A 14,917-nucleotide genomic window follows, 5' to 3' on the forward strand; every position below is an offset into this window, starting at 1 on the left:
TGTGGGCCAGGGTCCAATTGCTCCCATGTTAGAAGGATACATGAACTGAACAGCTGAGGGGGCACTTGGTCTTTTCTCTCCAACATGAATCCCAGAGGCACCCCTTGCTTTCAGAGCTCTGGCTGCCCACCTGGTTCCTTATTACTCCTGGATTGTCCCTTATGAGTCAGGTTTGAGTTTGTAAGCAGAACGGATACCTACTTGCCCTTTGATACGCTTGTTTCCCCACACCAAAGGGACAGCTTCAGGATACCGGCTGGGGACAGAGAACAGCTGAGTTCAGAAAGGCACCAGACAGCCACAATCTTTGGTGCCTGCAACCTCAGACCTTTTCTGTAAAGCTACAGCCAGGGCAAAGTAGCCTACAGCCATCGGGCCTGGGAAGAACTGTCTAGCAACAGGAGAAAGGAAGCATTATGCTCTTTCATTAAGCCATTTTATGTGGGTTTTAAAATATATAGTTGTGTGATAGAAAACCATTCCCGTTTATACGAGAAAAATCCCTCGGGGCTGGGGTGGTCAGTAAACAGCCCAATGCAAAGAGAAGCAGACCAGAACTGAAGTGTGAACAAAAGCATCTTTAGCTGCTGTAAGAGCCCAAGTCAGCTTCACGCATAGAGAAGCTCTAATGTTACAGATTCCTGCAGTGCTGAGACCACTGAAAGGACTGGAAATTGGCAGCCAGGGATACAGAACACTTCATATTTATAACTCATTCATGCTGTTTGCCAGGTTTTTGTAGTAGGACGTAGTAAACAGAACATTAAAAATGTTGATTATGTGGCATCCTCTCAGCAGGGCCCACAGAAATGACAGTAGAGGGATCTGTAATCCAGAAAGCAGATGAAATAGGAGCCTGGCACTCTGCTCCTTAGTCGGAGCCGGAAGGTCAGAGCAGCACTTCTCATGTCAAACTAGAAAGAAAACAGAAATCAGGTTTAACAAACGGAGAGCAGGTAAGGGCAGTCAGCATCTCCAGCTCCAGGCACATCAATCTCTTCACTTACCAGCTTTCTGCCCTATAGTTCCTGAGGGTTAGCAGTCTTAGAACGTGAAGTTATATAAGTCAAGAGTAATACTGAGCCAGTGCACTGGACCAAATGATAGCTCGCAGCCAGATTCACCAGGCCAATAAGAACATGGTACGTCTCCAGCATTCGCAGCCGTGCCTGGGGACCTGCATCGCTCCCAGAGAAAGTTCAAGCGGCCTCAGGATTGCTCTAACTTATGCTCAGTTACAGCCACGCATTAAACCAGGGGCTGTGGGGAGGCAGCATAAAACTGTTTCACTGGATATCCCCAAGGACCATTCCTGTGGGCTGGCATAAAAGGGGACCTTTCAACTGGAGTGACAGAGGAGCCACAATGGAAGTGAGGACCCAGCCACTAAACTGTGAGCACTCAGGCAGGGACGTGTCTATGTAGCTTTTCCACACACCGCTGGCACCATATTAGTCATGTTATAAAGGGGGTACAATCATAATTATAAGGGCAGGTAAAGAGACTTGGTTCCTAGACTTTGTAAATTTCCAGCTTGTTTAGAAAATTTATTTTCATAGGGTCTTTCATTTCAAAGGGTTCCAAAACCCCTTGTAAACTTCATATACAAGGACCCCTATACAGCCACCACTGGGGAGGAACATGATGCACCACGCCACTCAGGCCAGGGCAGGGGACAGCACACTTACACCTAGGAAGCACATTGTTTAAGGCAGCAGAAATACATCTGACCCACTGCTGCGCCCAAAAGTGTTTTTTAAATTGGGAACTTTTGAGAAATCCCAGATCTTCAGCAGTCTCTACTATCACGTCGGTGAAATCCCTGCCAGTCCTCAAACAGTGACAGGCCCAGTTGGTGAAAGTCGGACCCAAGCTATACAGCTGCATCTGCATTGCAAAAACCTCCCACCAACGTCCCACAGTGGGTGCTCATCCACCAACAGTAGCAAGTGGTGACAACGGCGGTCATCATCACTAGAACTAGTGGGAGAGTCACAGCTGTGTAAATGGTTAAGGTCTTAGATTAGTTTAACTTGGATAAAAGCCTTGAAGAACACACAAACTGCGGAAATAAAGGGGCTGGAGGGTACCAGCCAGGATGGCCTTGGGAAAGATGAACGTGCTAAATTTAAACATGAAGAATTTTTAAACTATCAAATTTTATTCATAAGAATGCAAGAAGTATATAAGAACGACCATACTAGATCAGACCAAAGGTTCATCTAGCCCAGTATCCTGTCTTCCACCCGTGGCCCATAACAGGTGCCCCAGAGGGAATGAACAGAACAGGTAATCCCAACAGAGGCTAGGGACACCATCCCTGCCCATCCTGGCTAATAGTCATTGATGGATCTATCCTCCATGAATTTATCTAGTTCTTTTTCGAACCCTTTTATAGTCTTGGCTTGGTCAAACTTTGACAGTTTTGCAGATCTCACAGCTCCAGAATTCCAGCTCAGTTTGAAGGAAACCGATTCAGACATTTTAAAAGCTATGAATGTTGTATGTCACACAGCACTGAGAAGTGCACTATTTAGCTACGCATCCACGTGGCAAACATACAGGCTTAATGGAAAAAAAAATCTAGCACACATCTTCAGCACATTGTTTTCAAATGCTTAGAACTTCTGGTTAATCATAACCAATTTTTTCCCTTGCAAACCAAGCAAAGGTGCTAGTCCTTAAAGACTATATCCAGGCCAAAGTTCAAGCTTCAGTCATTTTTGTTTTAGTATGTCGAAAACAGTATGGTCAAAATGCTTGTAATGACTGTACTTTTCACTCACTGTACTCAAACACAGCTGAAGGGCTTTTGCTCAAAAATAAAATTAATCTTCAGGGGGAAACAAGCATAGAAAATTTCAGCCCATACACTACATTTTCTAGAAGATGAGCATGTGAAAATTGAGGACAGGGCTTAGAAACTAATTACAGTGAGACTTAGTAGGTTCCCATTATAATATCATAGAGGTAACAAGAGCCCTAAGCATGCTCATGAAAGTGACTAACAGAAAAAGGTACAAGGAAGAATTAAAGAAAATACAGCTTGTATCTTTAATTTTTGGCAAAACGTAGAATCTAAAGAAAAGCTGACGGCAAGAAATGAATCCTGGCAAACAAATCCTGGCTAGCTTGTCTTTGCTAACATTTTTGCAGGTTTTGAAGATGCACATGCACAGTATGCGATCCCACCTACCTGTCAATCAAGGAATCTCTCATGCTGGTAGCAAGGGTACTTGGCTGAGCTTCATTCAGTTTGAAGATGCTCTCGATAACCGATAGCTCTGTGCTGGTTGTGTCCAGCCCACAGAAGGCAGACCAATCGTTCACAACCATCCCTGCAGCAATAACCTCACTGCCACGATTTACTGTTCCAGCCTGGCAAAAACAAACAGGGAGAGAAAGGGGTCAGCACAAGACCACAGTGACAGCAACAGAAACAGTTAATCGATTATACTTTATCGCATTGCTAGTCACCAGGGAAGGGCACCAGCCCAAACTATCCCGCAGACTCCTGTCACCACAATGGCTACCATCTTGTTTGAAAATGTTACCTCCTCTGATGGGACACATTTTTGGGCTGAAGAATGGTAGTTTTTTCATGTGGGTTCCATCCATAAGCAGACCTATATGGGTAATGCTGGTTCAACTATCTGCATCTATATAATTGGACAATGTAATATTTGGTTATTTAAAATTCTGTTTAGGAGACAGTGGTGACTGGGAGCAGCTTTTCTTCTAGGATAGAGACTTCCGCTGAAAGGTGGGAGAAGGTCCTGAGGAACAGGAGACAACGTACAGCCATTATTCCCCACATCCAACCTCTTGTCCCCTCTGCTCAGTTGCTAAACTTTAGATCAGCTCCTAATTCAGGTTTCTAACCTTTGGCTTAAACACTGCCCAGTGCTCCTAGGGCATGGTGACTGGGCTGGGAAGCAGTGGGTTCCCTATGTAGTCCCAGAGCAGGAGCGGTCACTTCCCCTCTCAGCCCAACTGCTACACACCAGGTTTATGCTACAGAGACCTCCGATTCCAAAGCAATTAAAGCAACCACTGAACTAGAGAACTAACAATACTAAGCTACAAATAAAACCAGACAGCTTCTGAAGGCAGCGCTGCGACAAACTTATTCTCTCTCTCTTGCTGGAGGAAAATACACTTTAGAAAAACTAAATTGAAGGTGTTAATAGGACAGCTGACCTCTTTAAAGAAAGAAAAGCAGAACAAGAACAAAAGCAAAGAGGCATTTAAACTCAGAGGAGAAATTAACTGTGCACAAATCAAGCAGAAAACAACAGATGGGAAACTAAACTCTACAGCTATGCTGAAAGTCACAAATCAGACTGGGGACTAGCTTGCCACCGCGTGGTTCAAAGGGAACACAATTCTATCACTGGAATTTTTAAAAGGCCAGTAAAGGCCAAATCACATCACTCCTTCCTCACGCTCCAAGAGGATGACAAGATGCTATAGGGCAGATCTCTCGTTTGCCATCAGAGTGCAACACCTTGTGAACAGGCAATGTGTCCTATGCAGCCCATTCAGCTTCACTCAGGCAGCAAACCCAGAACTTTGTGGTACTGCCTTCCAGGCCATCTCCTCCCCTCAGTGCCCAGTGCGATCAGCACAGGGTCACAGCAGTGTTCACACTGATAATAATTACATTTATTTTACTACCCCAACTTTGCTTGCCAGAGACTTTGGCACTGAAACACACAGCTGCATTTTAGAAGTTGGAGTGGGAGATTTTGGCAGTTGGGGCATTTGGTACCCGGAAGACTTGAGAAGCTATTTGTGGGAGGAGGAAAGACACACTACTGAGAGCCTTTTAGCAGCAGGGAGAGGGCACAGCTTCTTTTCATGTGGGCAGCGGTGAAACTAACAAGTCCACACGCTACAGCTGCTTGATAAAAGCTAGACAAAGCAGACAATGCACCTGGGGGCAGGACACAACATGGAGGCTGGAAAGGGGTACAGCTGTGAAGATCCAAACCTCTCCAACAGTCAGAAGACTCTGGGGTGGGAAGGGCGAGAGAAGGCACAAGTCTACAAATGCCTTACCACAAGTGGGACTTGCAGCAGTGAGGAGAGCTCATCCTGGTCTTCAGTTGAAGTCTTTGGGTGCACCAGTCCTCCCTGGTTACTAAAAGCACAGTAACTTCCAACCAGAACCTGGTCTGCAACCGTCTGTCTGAAAACTTCTACTTTAAGCACATCTGCCAAGATCTCTTCAGTCTCCTGTAAATACATAAAATGAGAAGCGTGTGTCCTTGGCACAAATGTTATCTCAAAACATTATGTAGAAACCCCACGCGAGTTGAGCAGGGAGCAGAGCTATGCTTGGGAGAAAACTTGCTCAGGGTGTTTTGGAAGAACCTATTCTGATTTCAAGAGCTCAGATTTTCATTTTGTAGGTATATTAACTACACCTGCTGTTAGGTCCAACAACAACAAAAAAAACAATTAGCATTCCATCATTCTCCTCCTTGACCTGCCGGTCGACTTCAACACATTCAACCATGCTCCTCCTCTTCAATCTTACCCGCCCGTCCATGACTTGGTCATTTTGGAAGTTGAAATTAGACTGGAAATATGGTGTAAATTTTTAACTATGAAAGTAATTAATCCTTGGAACAATTTACCCAAGGTGTGGTGATTCTTCATCACTGACAATGTTTAAATCAAGACTGGATGTTTTTCCTAAAAGACCTGCTCTAGGAATTATTTTGGGAAAGGTCTCTAGGTCAGTCTAGATGATCACAATGGCTCCTTCTGCCCTTGGAATCTAAGAATCTTCAACTATCATCTTTATGTTACGATTCCTCACAGACCCACTTCTCCATTCCAGACTTGTCATCTTCTATTCCATCTAAAACCTCAGCCAGTGTCTCAGGTTTCCTGGTGAGTGTCCAGCTGTCAGCTTAAGCTCAATATGACCAAAACAGAGCTCTTAACCTCTCATCAAAAATGCTCCCTCTCCTTGTGGGTAACCCCACCATCTTCCCTGTCACCTGGGTATCATCTTCAACATGGCCCTCTAGACTGACACACCCATGTGTCTGCATGTTGCCTCTTTTTCCTGCAAAAGACTTAAGACTGCCCTTCTTCTCCAGCCACACAGCTAAAGCCCTTGTCTAGCCTCTCACCATCTCAATTACTACAACCTGCTCTGCTCCAGCCTTGACAAATCCCTCCTCACCTCACTTACATCCATTCAAAACATGGCTGCAAAGGTAAGCTTTCCTGGCACCTCCTTTTGACTGTCACCCCTCTTTGCATCCCTTCACTTGCTCCCCCTGCTCCATCACAGCAAACACAAATTATTTGCATTCACTTTCAAGGCCCATCACAGCCTATCCCCACCCAAGCTAGCATCTCTGACATGCTATCGAGATGTTGACTCAACTCCATTCTGCCAATAATGCCAGCCTCTACCACCCACTTGTTAAACTTTCAAACAAGCATCTCCTACTATCACCCATGCTGCCCTACACACAGGAGAAACTTTAAACTACCACAGAGTCATCTCCCTCCCTGTCCTCTTTCATGCTTCCTTCTGCTGTGATGTCTCCAAAACCTGAAGTTAGGCAGCAGGTGGCCTAAGACCACTGCCTATCATGCTGCCAATACTGGCTCATTGTTTCCTTCTACCCCCAACCTGTTTGTTATATACGACTGTCTTTTGCCTTATACTCAGATTGGAAGCTCTTTGGGCCAAGGACTGTGTCTGTTCTATGTTTGTACAGCACCTAGCGTAATGGGGTCGCTGAGATGCTACTGTAAAACAAGCAATAACAACAGTTCTAGAGGTGAGATCACCAGCACGGACAGAGAACCTTTCCCCCTAGTTCAGGTGCTGAATGGAACATATACTTGCTCAATGGGAACAGGTGGAAGAATTACATTGTCTCTTCTTTCAAGCATGGATACCAAATCCAATAGTGAGCACTAGTCTTTGACAGCCCTCACTGACCAATCTGATTCGTAGTTGTCCAATTCATACCCTTGTGTATTCGGAGGGAGGAGAACATCGGTTGTGCAACAGCCTAGCAAGGAAAGACACTCAGACACCAGAACACAGCAACAAATATTGCCTCCATCAATACTCTGCACTTGTACATCATCTGTTATCCAAGGATCTCAAAGCATTTTTCAAGTTAGAGCATTAGATTCTTCATCTACTGTAAGTTCTTTGGGGCAGGGAGCCACGTCCTCATATGCGTTTGTACAGCCCCAAGCACAAAGTAGTCCTGATCCTGACTGTTCTGTTGAACGATTAAGACACCTGTGGGGTATTATCTCCTGAAGAAGAAACTGGAATACAGAAAGCTCAATGACTAGCCCAACATCACACAGGGAGTCTTAGGCGCAGTTAAGAACAGAATCAAGTCTCCTGACTTGAAGAACTGGGCTTCAGCCACAAGATCATCCCAGACCGAGTATTACAGAGAACACGCTTTTCTGGGCAGTTTGTTAACCAGCTTTTTGTGGACAGAGTGGAAGATGCCCAGCAGCACATGGAACAAGGAGCAATTCCTTCAAGGGGCTCCTATGGCCCTACACTTCACTTCTCCTAGACACCTTCACCAAGGGACATAGGTCCCACTGGAGACCCTGGTGGACCCCTACATGACCCTGGGGAGAAAAAATATGAAACTTACCTAAGGAGAGAAACGGGCTAAGTGAGGCAGTGAAGGAGACAAATGGCCCCATGAGAGGAATTTGATAGACCAAGAACCAAATCAATTTGCAGTAATGAACTTGTTTAATGAGAACAGAAGTGTTGGAGAGGCTAAACCTGCAGATGGTGGGCGCCCAGGCAGGGTGGAAATTCACTTGGCAGGAACCAACCAACATAACACTGGCTGCACTCTGCTAGCAAGGAAACACAGAATTCAGGTTTTAACAGCTTTTCCTCAAGCCCAACCACTAAAACTCTCTAATCATCTCCCATTTCAATTTCACAACCTTCCTCTGTCTGAACTCCCTGGCACCCACACTGTGCCCCCAATTCAATCAAAACACTGCCTCCAACGATCTGCCCTGCAGAATCTCACCTTATTACCCACTCCTTGCATCTCTCTTTTGACTGCCTGTTCTCAACTGCATCACATTCTCCTATTTGTTTCAAAGCTGTGTACAGCTCTGTTCCTGCCTGTGCCTGTAACTTAATCTCTTACTCTGCCCCCTCAACCACACCATGACAGCCTTTGTACTTCTTGGTCCCTGACTTCCATTTCTCTGCTTTCTTCCATGCTCTCTACACCAGGATACAAGCTCATAGAATCATAGAATATCAGGGTTGGAAGGGACCTCAGGAGGTCATCTAGTCCAACCCCCTGCTCGAAGCAGGACCAATTCCCAGTTAAATCATCCCAGCCAGGGCTTTGTCAAGCCTGACCTTAAAAACCTCTAAGGAAGGAGATTCTACCACCTCCCTAGGTAACGCATTCCAGTGTTTCACCACCCTCTTAGTGAAAAAGTTTTTCCTAATATCCAATCTAAACCTCCCCCACTCATCACCCCTTCCCTCACTCAAAGCCCCCTAAAATCCAACTCATCCACATTTTTTCACTGGATGCACTGTGGGCAATCAGTTGCAGTTTAGCCATCCAGATGCACATGTGCCTCCAGTGAGTAACCACCTGATACGGTCATCACTGCTCTCCTTCATTATATTACCTCTCCGTTAGTCCCAGTACAGGCAGTCCTTGACTTTACGACGTTCGACTTACGACACTTTGAACTGACACCCTGATTCGATTTATGACAATTGGTTTTGACTTCACGATGCTCAGTCCCGCAATGGGGTGGATTGTGGTTCCGAGTTGTGACTTATGACAAAATTTTCAGGAACCAATTGTGTCATAAGTCCGAGGACTGTCTGTATGTTGAACACTAGATTGTAAAACTTTTCAGGGCAGAGCTTGTGTTTTTATCTGCCCTATAAATAAGGATTAGTGAAAGGGAGAATGAAGGGCAGTCAAAGCTGAATCATGAGGCAGCCTTTTAGAGCAGAAGCCAACTCTGCCATTCCTCTGCTGAGAAGAATGAAAAGCTAAGTAAAGCAGGCTCCCATGCTGTCAAGCGCTATTAGCATGCAGTCTTGTGTTACTTGGCATGAACTGGAAATGTTCCTAGCAAACCCCAATAACTATGAAGTCTAGCTCTAGGGCAGGGTTTGCTTTAAAGGTCTCCACTGAACCTGTAAAAGAATAAAAGCCATTTACCCTGTCAAGGTCTGGATGGACAAGTGCAACGTAGTCATTGCATGTGGTGACATTGCCCAAAGCTGAGAGCCGCTCCTCCACCCTTTGGATTCGGACTGAGTCTGGCAGGCTGTTGCGGATGTGCTGAAGCTCCTGGTCTGTTGTACTGCTTGGGACCAACAGACCATGCCGGTTCCCTAAAAGAAAAAAAGGAGTTCTGCTTCAGGCCAAGTTAAAGGTGTTCACCTGCCTGGCTTGCCCACTTCTTAGCCTTCACACAAGCTGGCCTCGGGGCTCCTCAGGCTCACTCAGCACCTCCCCCAACATAGTCTTCAGCATGACTGAGGCAAAGGACACCTTTGTTAAAGGTTCTATCTACACGCTCTGCATAATTCATGAGGCCTCAGGTGCAACTTCAGAAGTTCGGTTTTGAGGCCTGAGGAGGACAGAGATGGGGCCTCCTGTTACTCCTACCCTGTTTCCTATTATAGTCCTGGGAGGAGCAGAGTAGAAGCATGGGGTGGGCCGAACTTTGAACAGCTTCCTTTGGGGGGCCAGCATGTGAATCCCCAGGGATTCAAGGGTTGCCCGTGAGTCCTTTAGACTATGGAACCTAAAGTCTGTCTGCTCTGAAGAGAGTCCAGAACAGTCAAAGGGTAGGTCCCAGATAGTATTCTGGACCTCAGGCGGGAGCCCCGAGACCTGAAGCCAGGAGCTGCGTCTCATGGCTATGGCGGTAGCCATCGTGCGAGTGGCCAAATCTGCCCAGTCCAAGGCGGCCTTTAGGAAGGTCCTTGCGACCACCAGACCCTGAATCCAAGTGAGCTGACCCAGGCCAGCTGTGGGTTTATCATCATTGTGCAGATGTACCCTTGGTGGTTGTTGCTTCTTTATGAGGGAGAAAGTCCCTGAGAGGAATGATTTGAGGTGTTGGTTTGTTTTCTTAAGATAGTCTTTTGCCTTTAAAAAAAATTTTAAAAACAGCCTTAGCCATCAGGAATGTCTAGATGGTCTATCCTGGTTTTACTTGAGGGGCTTCTGGGTCTCAGGCCTCGTTAATTATGCAGAGTGTGTAGATAGAACCTTTAACAAAGGTGTCCTTTCCTCAAAAGGTTAACTAGGTGTTATTAAAAACAGTTTTAAAACAGTCTGATTAAAATTCACTTTCCCTTCTTGGCCTGTTAATTCAGGATTTCACAAGTCCCCCAGTGACTACAGTCTCAGAGAGCAAACGGGACCCAAATTTCTAACATAAAACACAAGCGGGGGAGGGGAGGAGATTCCTTACAAAAACCCTACCAAGCAAACTGAAAAGGGCAGAAACCTCAATTTTTTCCCCTTTAATCAGAAATTAAATCCCTTATTAGCAGTCTAGCATCTGCAGAATTTAACTGGTGTTCCCAACTATGCTCATTTCATTACTCTAATATGGCACGCAGTAATAATCAAGATCTGTCAAACGCTTCTCCAGATAAACTGATAAAGGACAAACATTCTCTTTCCTCTCACCGGAATGGATTGTAAAAACAAGAGCTGCGTCCTGCTGTGTCCCTGGCTACATGCAAGTGAAAGGAAGAATATTGCTTTTGCGATGTGTATTTGTAATGGCTAGATGCTGAACCATTAATGCCCATCAAAACAGGGTATTCCCTACAGATTTATCAGTAAGAGAAACTTACACATGACAAGCAACTCCCCATCCCCACAAGTAGAAGCATGTGAAACACCAACCCCAGTGCTGCAGAGGAGTGGTTATGTGATTCCCTCCACAACAGAAGCCAAACCCTATGTGGCATAGGCTCTACCCCCCCGTCCCTCCTCCACACACAGGCTTTTCTTTACTCTCAAATTGATACATTTTTGATTTTGGAAAGAAGTCTTCCCAGTTCCACCCCTTTGTCCCACCCTCAGGCCTGGTTCCGCTCAACAACCTCTGCTGGCCAGAGGTCAGAAAAGAAGTCCCTTCGGGTCCATGGGGCTATATCTGCAACCCTCCTACTATCCCCTATTTGTCACAGCTGGAACCTCAAACTCTAATCCCTGTTCAATATGGGAATGGGTGGCTCCTAGGCAGATCCAGATCCAGAACGTCTTGACCCAGAGTCTTCCTTATACTGCAGAATGAGAGTCTAGAATCTTGTTAAATGACATGTTCCGGCCCAATCCCCATTAAGAGCACACCACAAGGTATCAGCTTGAAGGACGTGACTTACCAACACACATTCTCCCAATGATCCGGCATCCAGCTATGGAAGCGTGAACAACAGGGATGGTCTCAGAAAGCTCCCCCTCAAAGATACTGCAATAAGAAAGACAGTGAAATGATGCTGCAAAGCAAAGAGTGACATAAACAGAGAATCCCATTCAATCCAGAGGGACTCAGACCCCAAGGGAAATCAAATCAATACACCTGAGAAGGAGATCTGATGTTCCTGACCTGTTTTATAAAAATGAGTATCTCCACTTTACAAATGGGGAGACTGAGGGGCAGAGAAGTTCACTGGCTTGCCCAAATCTTCACAGCAGGTTAATGGCAGAGTCAGGAATAAAACTCAGGCTTCCTGAGCCCCAGTGCAGTGTGCCCGGCCCCCCCTTTGCGCCCCCCCCCGCCTCGGCCCCCCCTTTGCAAAGTCATCATTTTAACAGGAAATTAATTCATTTTAGTTGGGAAGACTGTGTGGGGCCGAGGCGGGGGGGGGGGGGCCGGGCCCCGGGGGCCGAGGCGGGGGGGGGGCGCAAAGGGGGGGCCGGGCCCCGGGGGCCGAGGCGGGGGGGGGGGCGCAAAGGGGGGGCCGGGCCCCGGGGGCCGAGGCGGGGGGGGGGCGCAAAGGGGGGGCCGGGCCCCGGGGGCCGAGGCGGGGGGGGGGCGCAAAGGGGGGGCCGGGCCCCGGGGGCCGAGGCGGGGGGGGGGGCGCAAAGGGGGGGCCGGGCCCCGGGGGCCGAGGCGCAAAGGGGGGGCCGGGCCCCGGGGGCCGAGGCGCAAAGGGGGGGCCGGGCCCCGGGGGCCGAGGCGCAAAGGGGGGGCCGGGCCCCGGGGGCCGAGGCGCAAAGGGGGGGCCGGGCCCCGGGGGCCGAGGCGGGGGGGGGCGCAAAGGGGGGGCCGGGCCCCGGGGGCCGAGGCGGGGGGGGCGCAAAGGGGGGGCCGGGCCCCGGGGGCCGAGGCGGGGGGGGGCGCAAAGGGGGGGCCGGGCCCCGGGGGCCGAGGCGGGGGGGGGCGCAAAGGGGGGGCCGGGCCCCGGGGGCCGAGGCGGGGGGGGGGCGCAAAGGGGGGGCCGGGCCCCGGGGGCCGAGGCCAATGCGTGGGGGGGAGGGAGGCCGGGCCCCGGGGCGGAGGCGGGGACAGGGGGGGAAGGGAGGCCAGGCCCGGAGGCGGGGGCGGGGAGGCCGGGAGGCCGAGGCGGGGAGGCCGGGACCCGGGGCCGAGGCGGGGGCGGGCGGGGAGGGAGGCCGGGACCCGGGGCCGAGGCGGGGGCGGGGGGAGGAGGGAGGGAGGCCGGGACCCGGGGCCGAGGCGGGGGCGGGGGGAGGAGGGAGGGAGGCCGGGACCCGGGGCCGAGGCGGGGGCGGGGGGAGGAGGGAGGGAGGCCGGGACCCGGGGCCGAGGCGGGGGCGGGGGGAGGAGGGAGGGAGGCCGGGACCCGGGGCCGAGGCGGGGGCGGGGGGAGGAGGGAGGGAGGCCGGGACCCGGGGCCGAGGCGGGGGCGGGCGGGGAGGGAGGCCGGGACCCGGGGCCGAGGCGGGGGCGGGCGGGGAGGGAGGCCGGGACCCGGGGCCGAGGCGGGGGCGGGCGGGGAGGGAGGCCGGGACCCGGGGCCGAGGCGGGGGCGGGCGGGGAGGAGGGAGGGAGGCCGGGACCCGGGGCCGAGGCGGGGGCGGCGGGGAGGAGGGAGGGAGGCTGGGACCCGGGGCCGAGGCGGGGGCGGGGGGAGGAGGGAGGGAGGCCGGGACCCGGGGCCGAGGCGGGGGCGGGCGGGGAGGGAGGCCGGGACCCGGGGCCGAGGCGGGGGCGGGGGGAGGAGGGAGGGAGGCCGGGACCCGGGGCCGAGGCGGGGGCGGGGGGAGGAGGGAGGGAGGCCGGGACCCGGGGCCGAGAGGCGGGGGCGGGGGGAGGAGGGAGGGAGGCCGGGACCCGGGGCCGAGGCGGGGGCGGGGGGAGGAGGGAGGGAGGCCGGGAACCCGGGGCCGAGGCGGGGGGCGGGGGGAGGAGGGAGGGAGGCCGGGAAACGGGGCCGAGGCGGGGGCGGGCGGGGAGGGAGGCCGGGACCCGGGGCCGAGGCGGGGGCGGGCGGGGAGGGAGGCCGGGACCCGGGGCCGAGGCGGGGGCGGGCGGGGAGGAGGGAGGGAGGCCGGGACCCGGGGCCGAGGCGGGGGCGGGCGGGGAGGAGGGAGGGAGGCCGGGACCCGGGGCCGAGGCGGGGGCGGGCGGGGAGGAGGGAGGGAGGCCGGGACCCGGGGCCGAGGCGGGGGGAGGAGGGAGGGAGGCCGGGACCCGGGGCCGAGGCGGGGGCGGGGGGAGGAGGGAGGGAGGCCGGGACCCGGGGCCGAGGCGGGGGCGGGCGGGGAGGGAGGCCGGGACCTGGGGCCGAGGCGGGGGCGGGGGGAGGAGGGAGGGAGGCCGGGACCCGGGGCCGAGGCGGGGGCGGGGGGAGGAGGGAGGGAGGCCGGGACCCGGGGCCGAGGCGGGGGCGGGGGGAGGAGGGAGGGAGGCCGGGACCCGGGGCCGAGGCGGGGGCGGGCGGGGAGGGAGGCCGGGACCCGGGGCCGAGGCGGGGGCGGGCGGGGAGGGAGGCCGGGTCCCGGGGCCGAGGCGGGGGGAGGAGGGAGGGAGGCCAGGACCCGAGGCGGAGGCGGGAGAGGGAGGAAGGCCGGGACCCGGGGCCGAGGCGGGGGGAGGAGGGAGGGAGGCCAGGACCCGAGGCTGGGGGGGGAGGGAGGCCGGGACCCGGGGCCGAGGCGGAGGCGGGCGGGGAGGGAGGCCGGGACCCGGGGCCGAGGCGGGGGGAGGAGGGAGGGAGGCTGGGACCCGAGGCGGAGGCGGGGGGAGGAGGGAGGCCGGGACCCGGGGCCGAGGCGGAGGCGGAGGCGGGGGGAGGGAGGGAGGCCGGGACCCGGGGCCGAGGCGGAGGCGGGCGGGGAGGGAGGCCGGGACCCGGGGCTGGGGGGGGAGGGAGGGAGGGAGGCCAGGACCCGAGGCTGGGGGGGGAGGGAGGCCGGGACCCGGGGCCGAGGCGGGTGTGGGGGAAGGGAAGCCAGGCCCGGAGGCGGAGGCGGGCGGGGAGGGAGGCCGGGACCCGGGGCCGAGGCGGGGGGAGGAGGGAGGGAGGCCAGGACCCGAGGCGGGGGGGGGAGGGAAGGAGGCCGGGACCCGGGACCGAGGCGGGGGGGGAAGGAGGGAGGCCGGGACCCGGGGCCGAGGCGGAGGCGGGCGGGGAGGGAGGCCGGGACCCGGGGCCGAGGCGGAGGCGGAGGCGGGCGGGGAGGGAGGCCGGGACCCGGGGCCGCGGCCGGCCGGGCGCTCTGACCTGTAGAAGTTCTCCGAGCCGCCGACGGCCACCAGGCAGTAGCGGTTGGTGAGCTTGGCGAAGCAGCCGATCTCGTGGTTGTTCTCGAAGCTGGCGCGGACCGCCATGGCCGGAGCGCGGAGACTCGCGCGGGTGGAGCGGCCCCGCCCTGGGCTCTGCCGTCGCGAGGCGGGGCGGGGCGGGGGC

At 54.0% G+C, this 14,917-nt stretch overlaps 1 protein-coding gene across 1 annotated transcript; it reads right to left on the reverse strand.

Annotated features, from left to right (window-relative positions):
* Positions 1-558: 558 nt before the first annotated feature.
* On the reverse strand, positions 559-14,890 carry EIF6 (eukaryotic translation initiation factor 6). Its single transcript, XM_077832147.1, has 6 exons — positions 14,732-14,890; positions 11,423-11,508; positions 9,231-9,406; positions 5,062-5,238; positions 3,197-3,378; positions 559-914 (listed from the first exon to the last, which is right to left on the reverse strand). Exons 1-6 carry the CDS (start codon positions 14,836-14,838, stop codon positions 905-907), a joined length of 738 nt encoding a protein of 245 aa, XP_077688273.1. The 5' UTR covers positions 14,839-14,890; the 3' UTR covers positions 559-904.
* Positions 14,891-14,917: the final 27 nt, after the last annotated feature.

This window comes from Eretmochelys imbricata, chromosome 13 (genome assembly GCF_965152235.1).
Source record: "Eretmochelys imbricata isolate rEreImb1 chromosome 13, rEreImb1.hap1, whole genome shotgun sequence".
Classification (NCBI taxonomy): Eukaryota; Metazoa; Chordata; order Testudines; family Cheloniidae; genus Eretmochelys; species Eretmochelys imbricata.

Coding starts and splice junctions, on each gene's coding strand:
- EIF6 (XM_077832147.1), bottom strand. CDS start 14,838: ATGGCGGTCCGCGCCAGCTTCGAGAACAACCACGAGATCGGCTGCTTC. Junction 11,509..14,731: donor GGCTCGGAGAACTTCTACAG/GTCAGAGCGCCC, acceptor TTCTTATTGCAG/TATCTTTGAGGGGGAGCTTT. Junction 9,407..11,422: donor CATTGGGAGAATGTGTGTTG/GTAAGTCACGTC, acceptor TTTTTCTTTTAG/GGAACCGGCATGGTCTGTTG.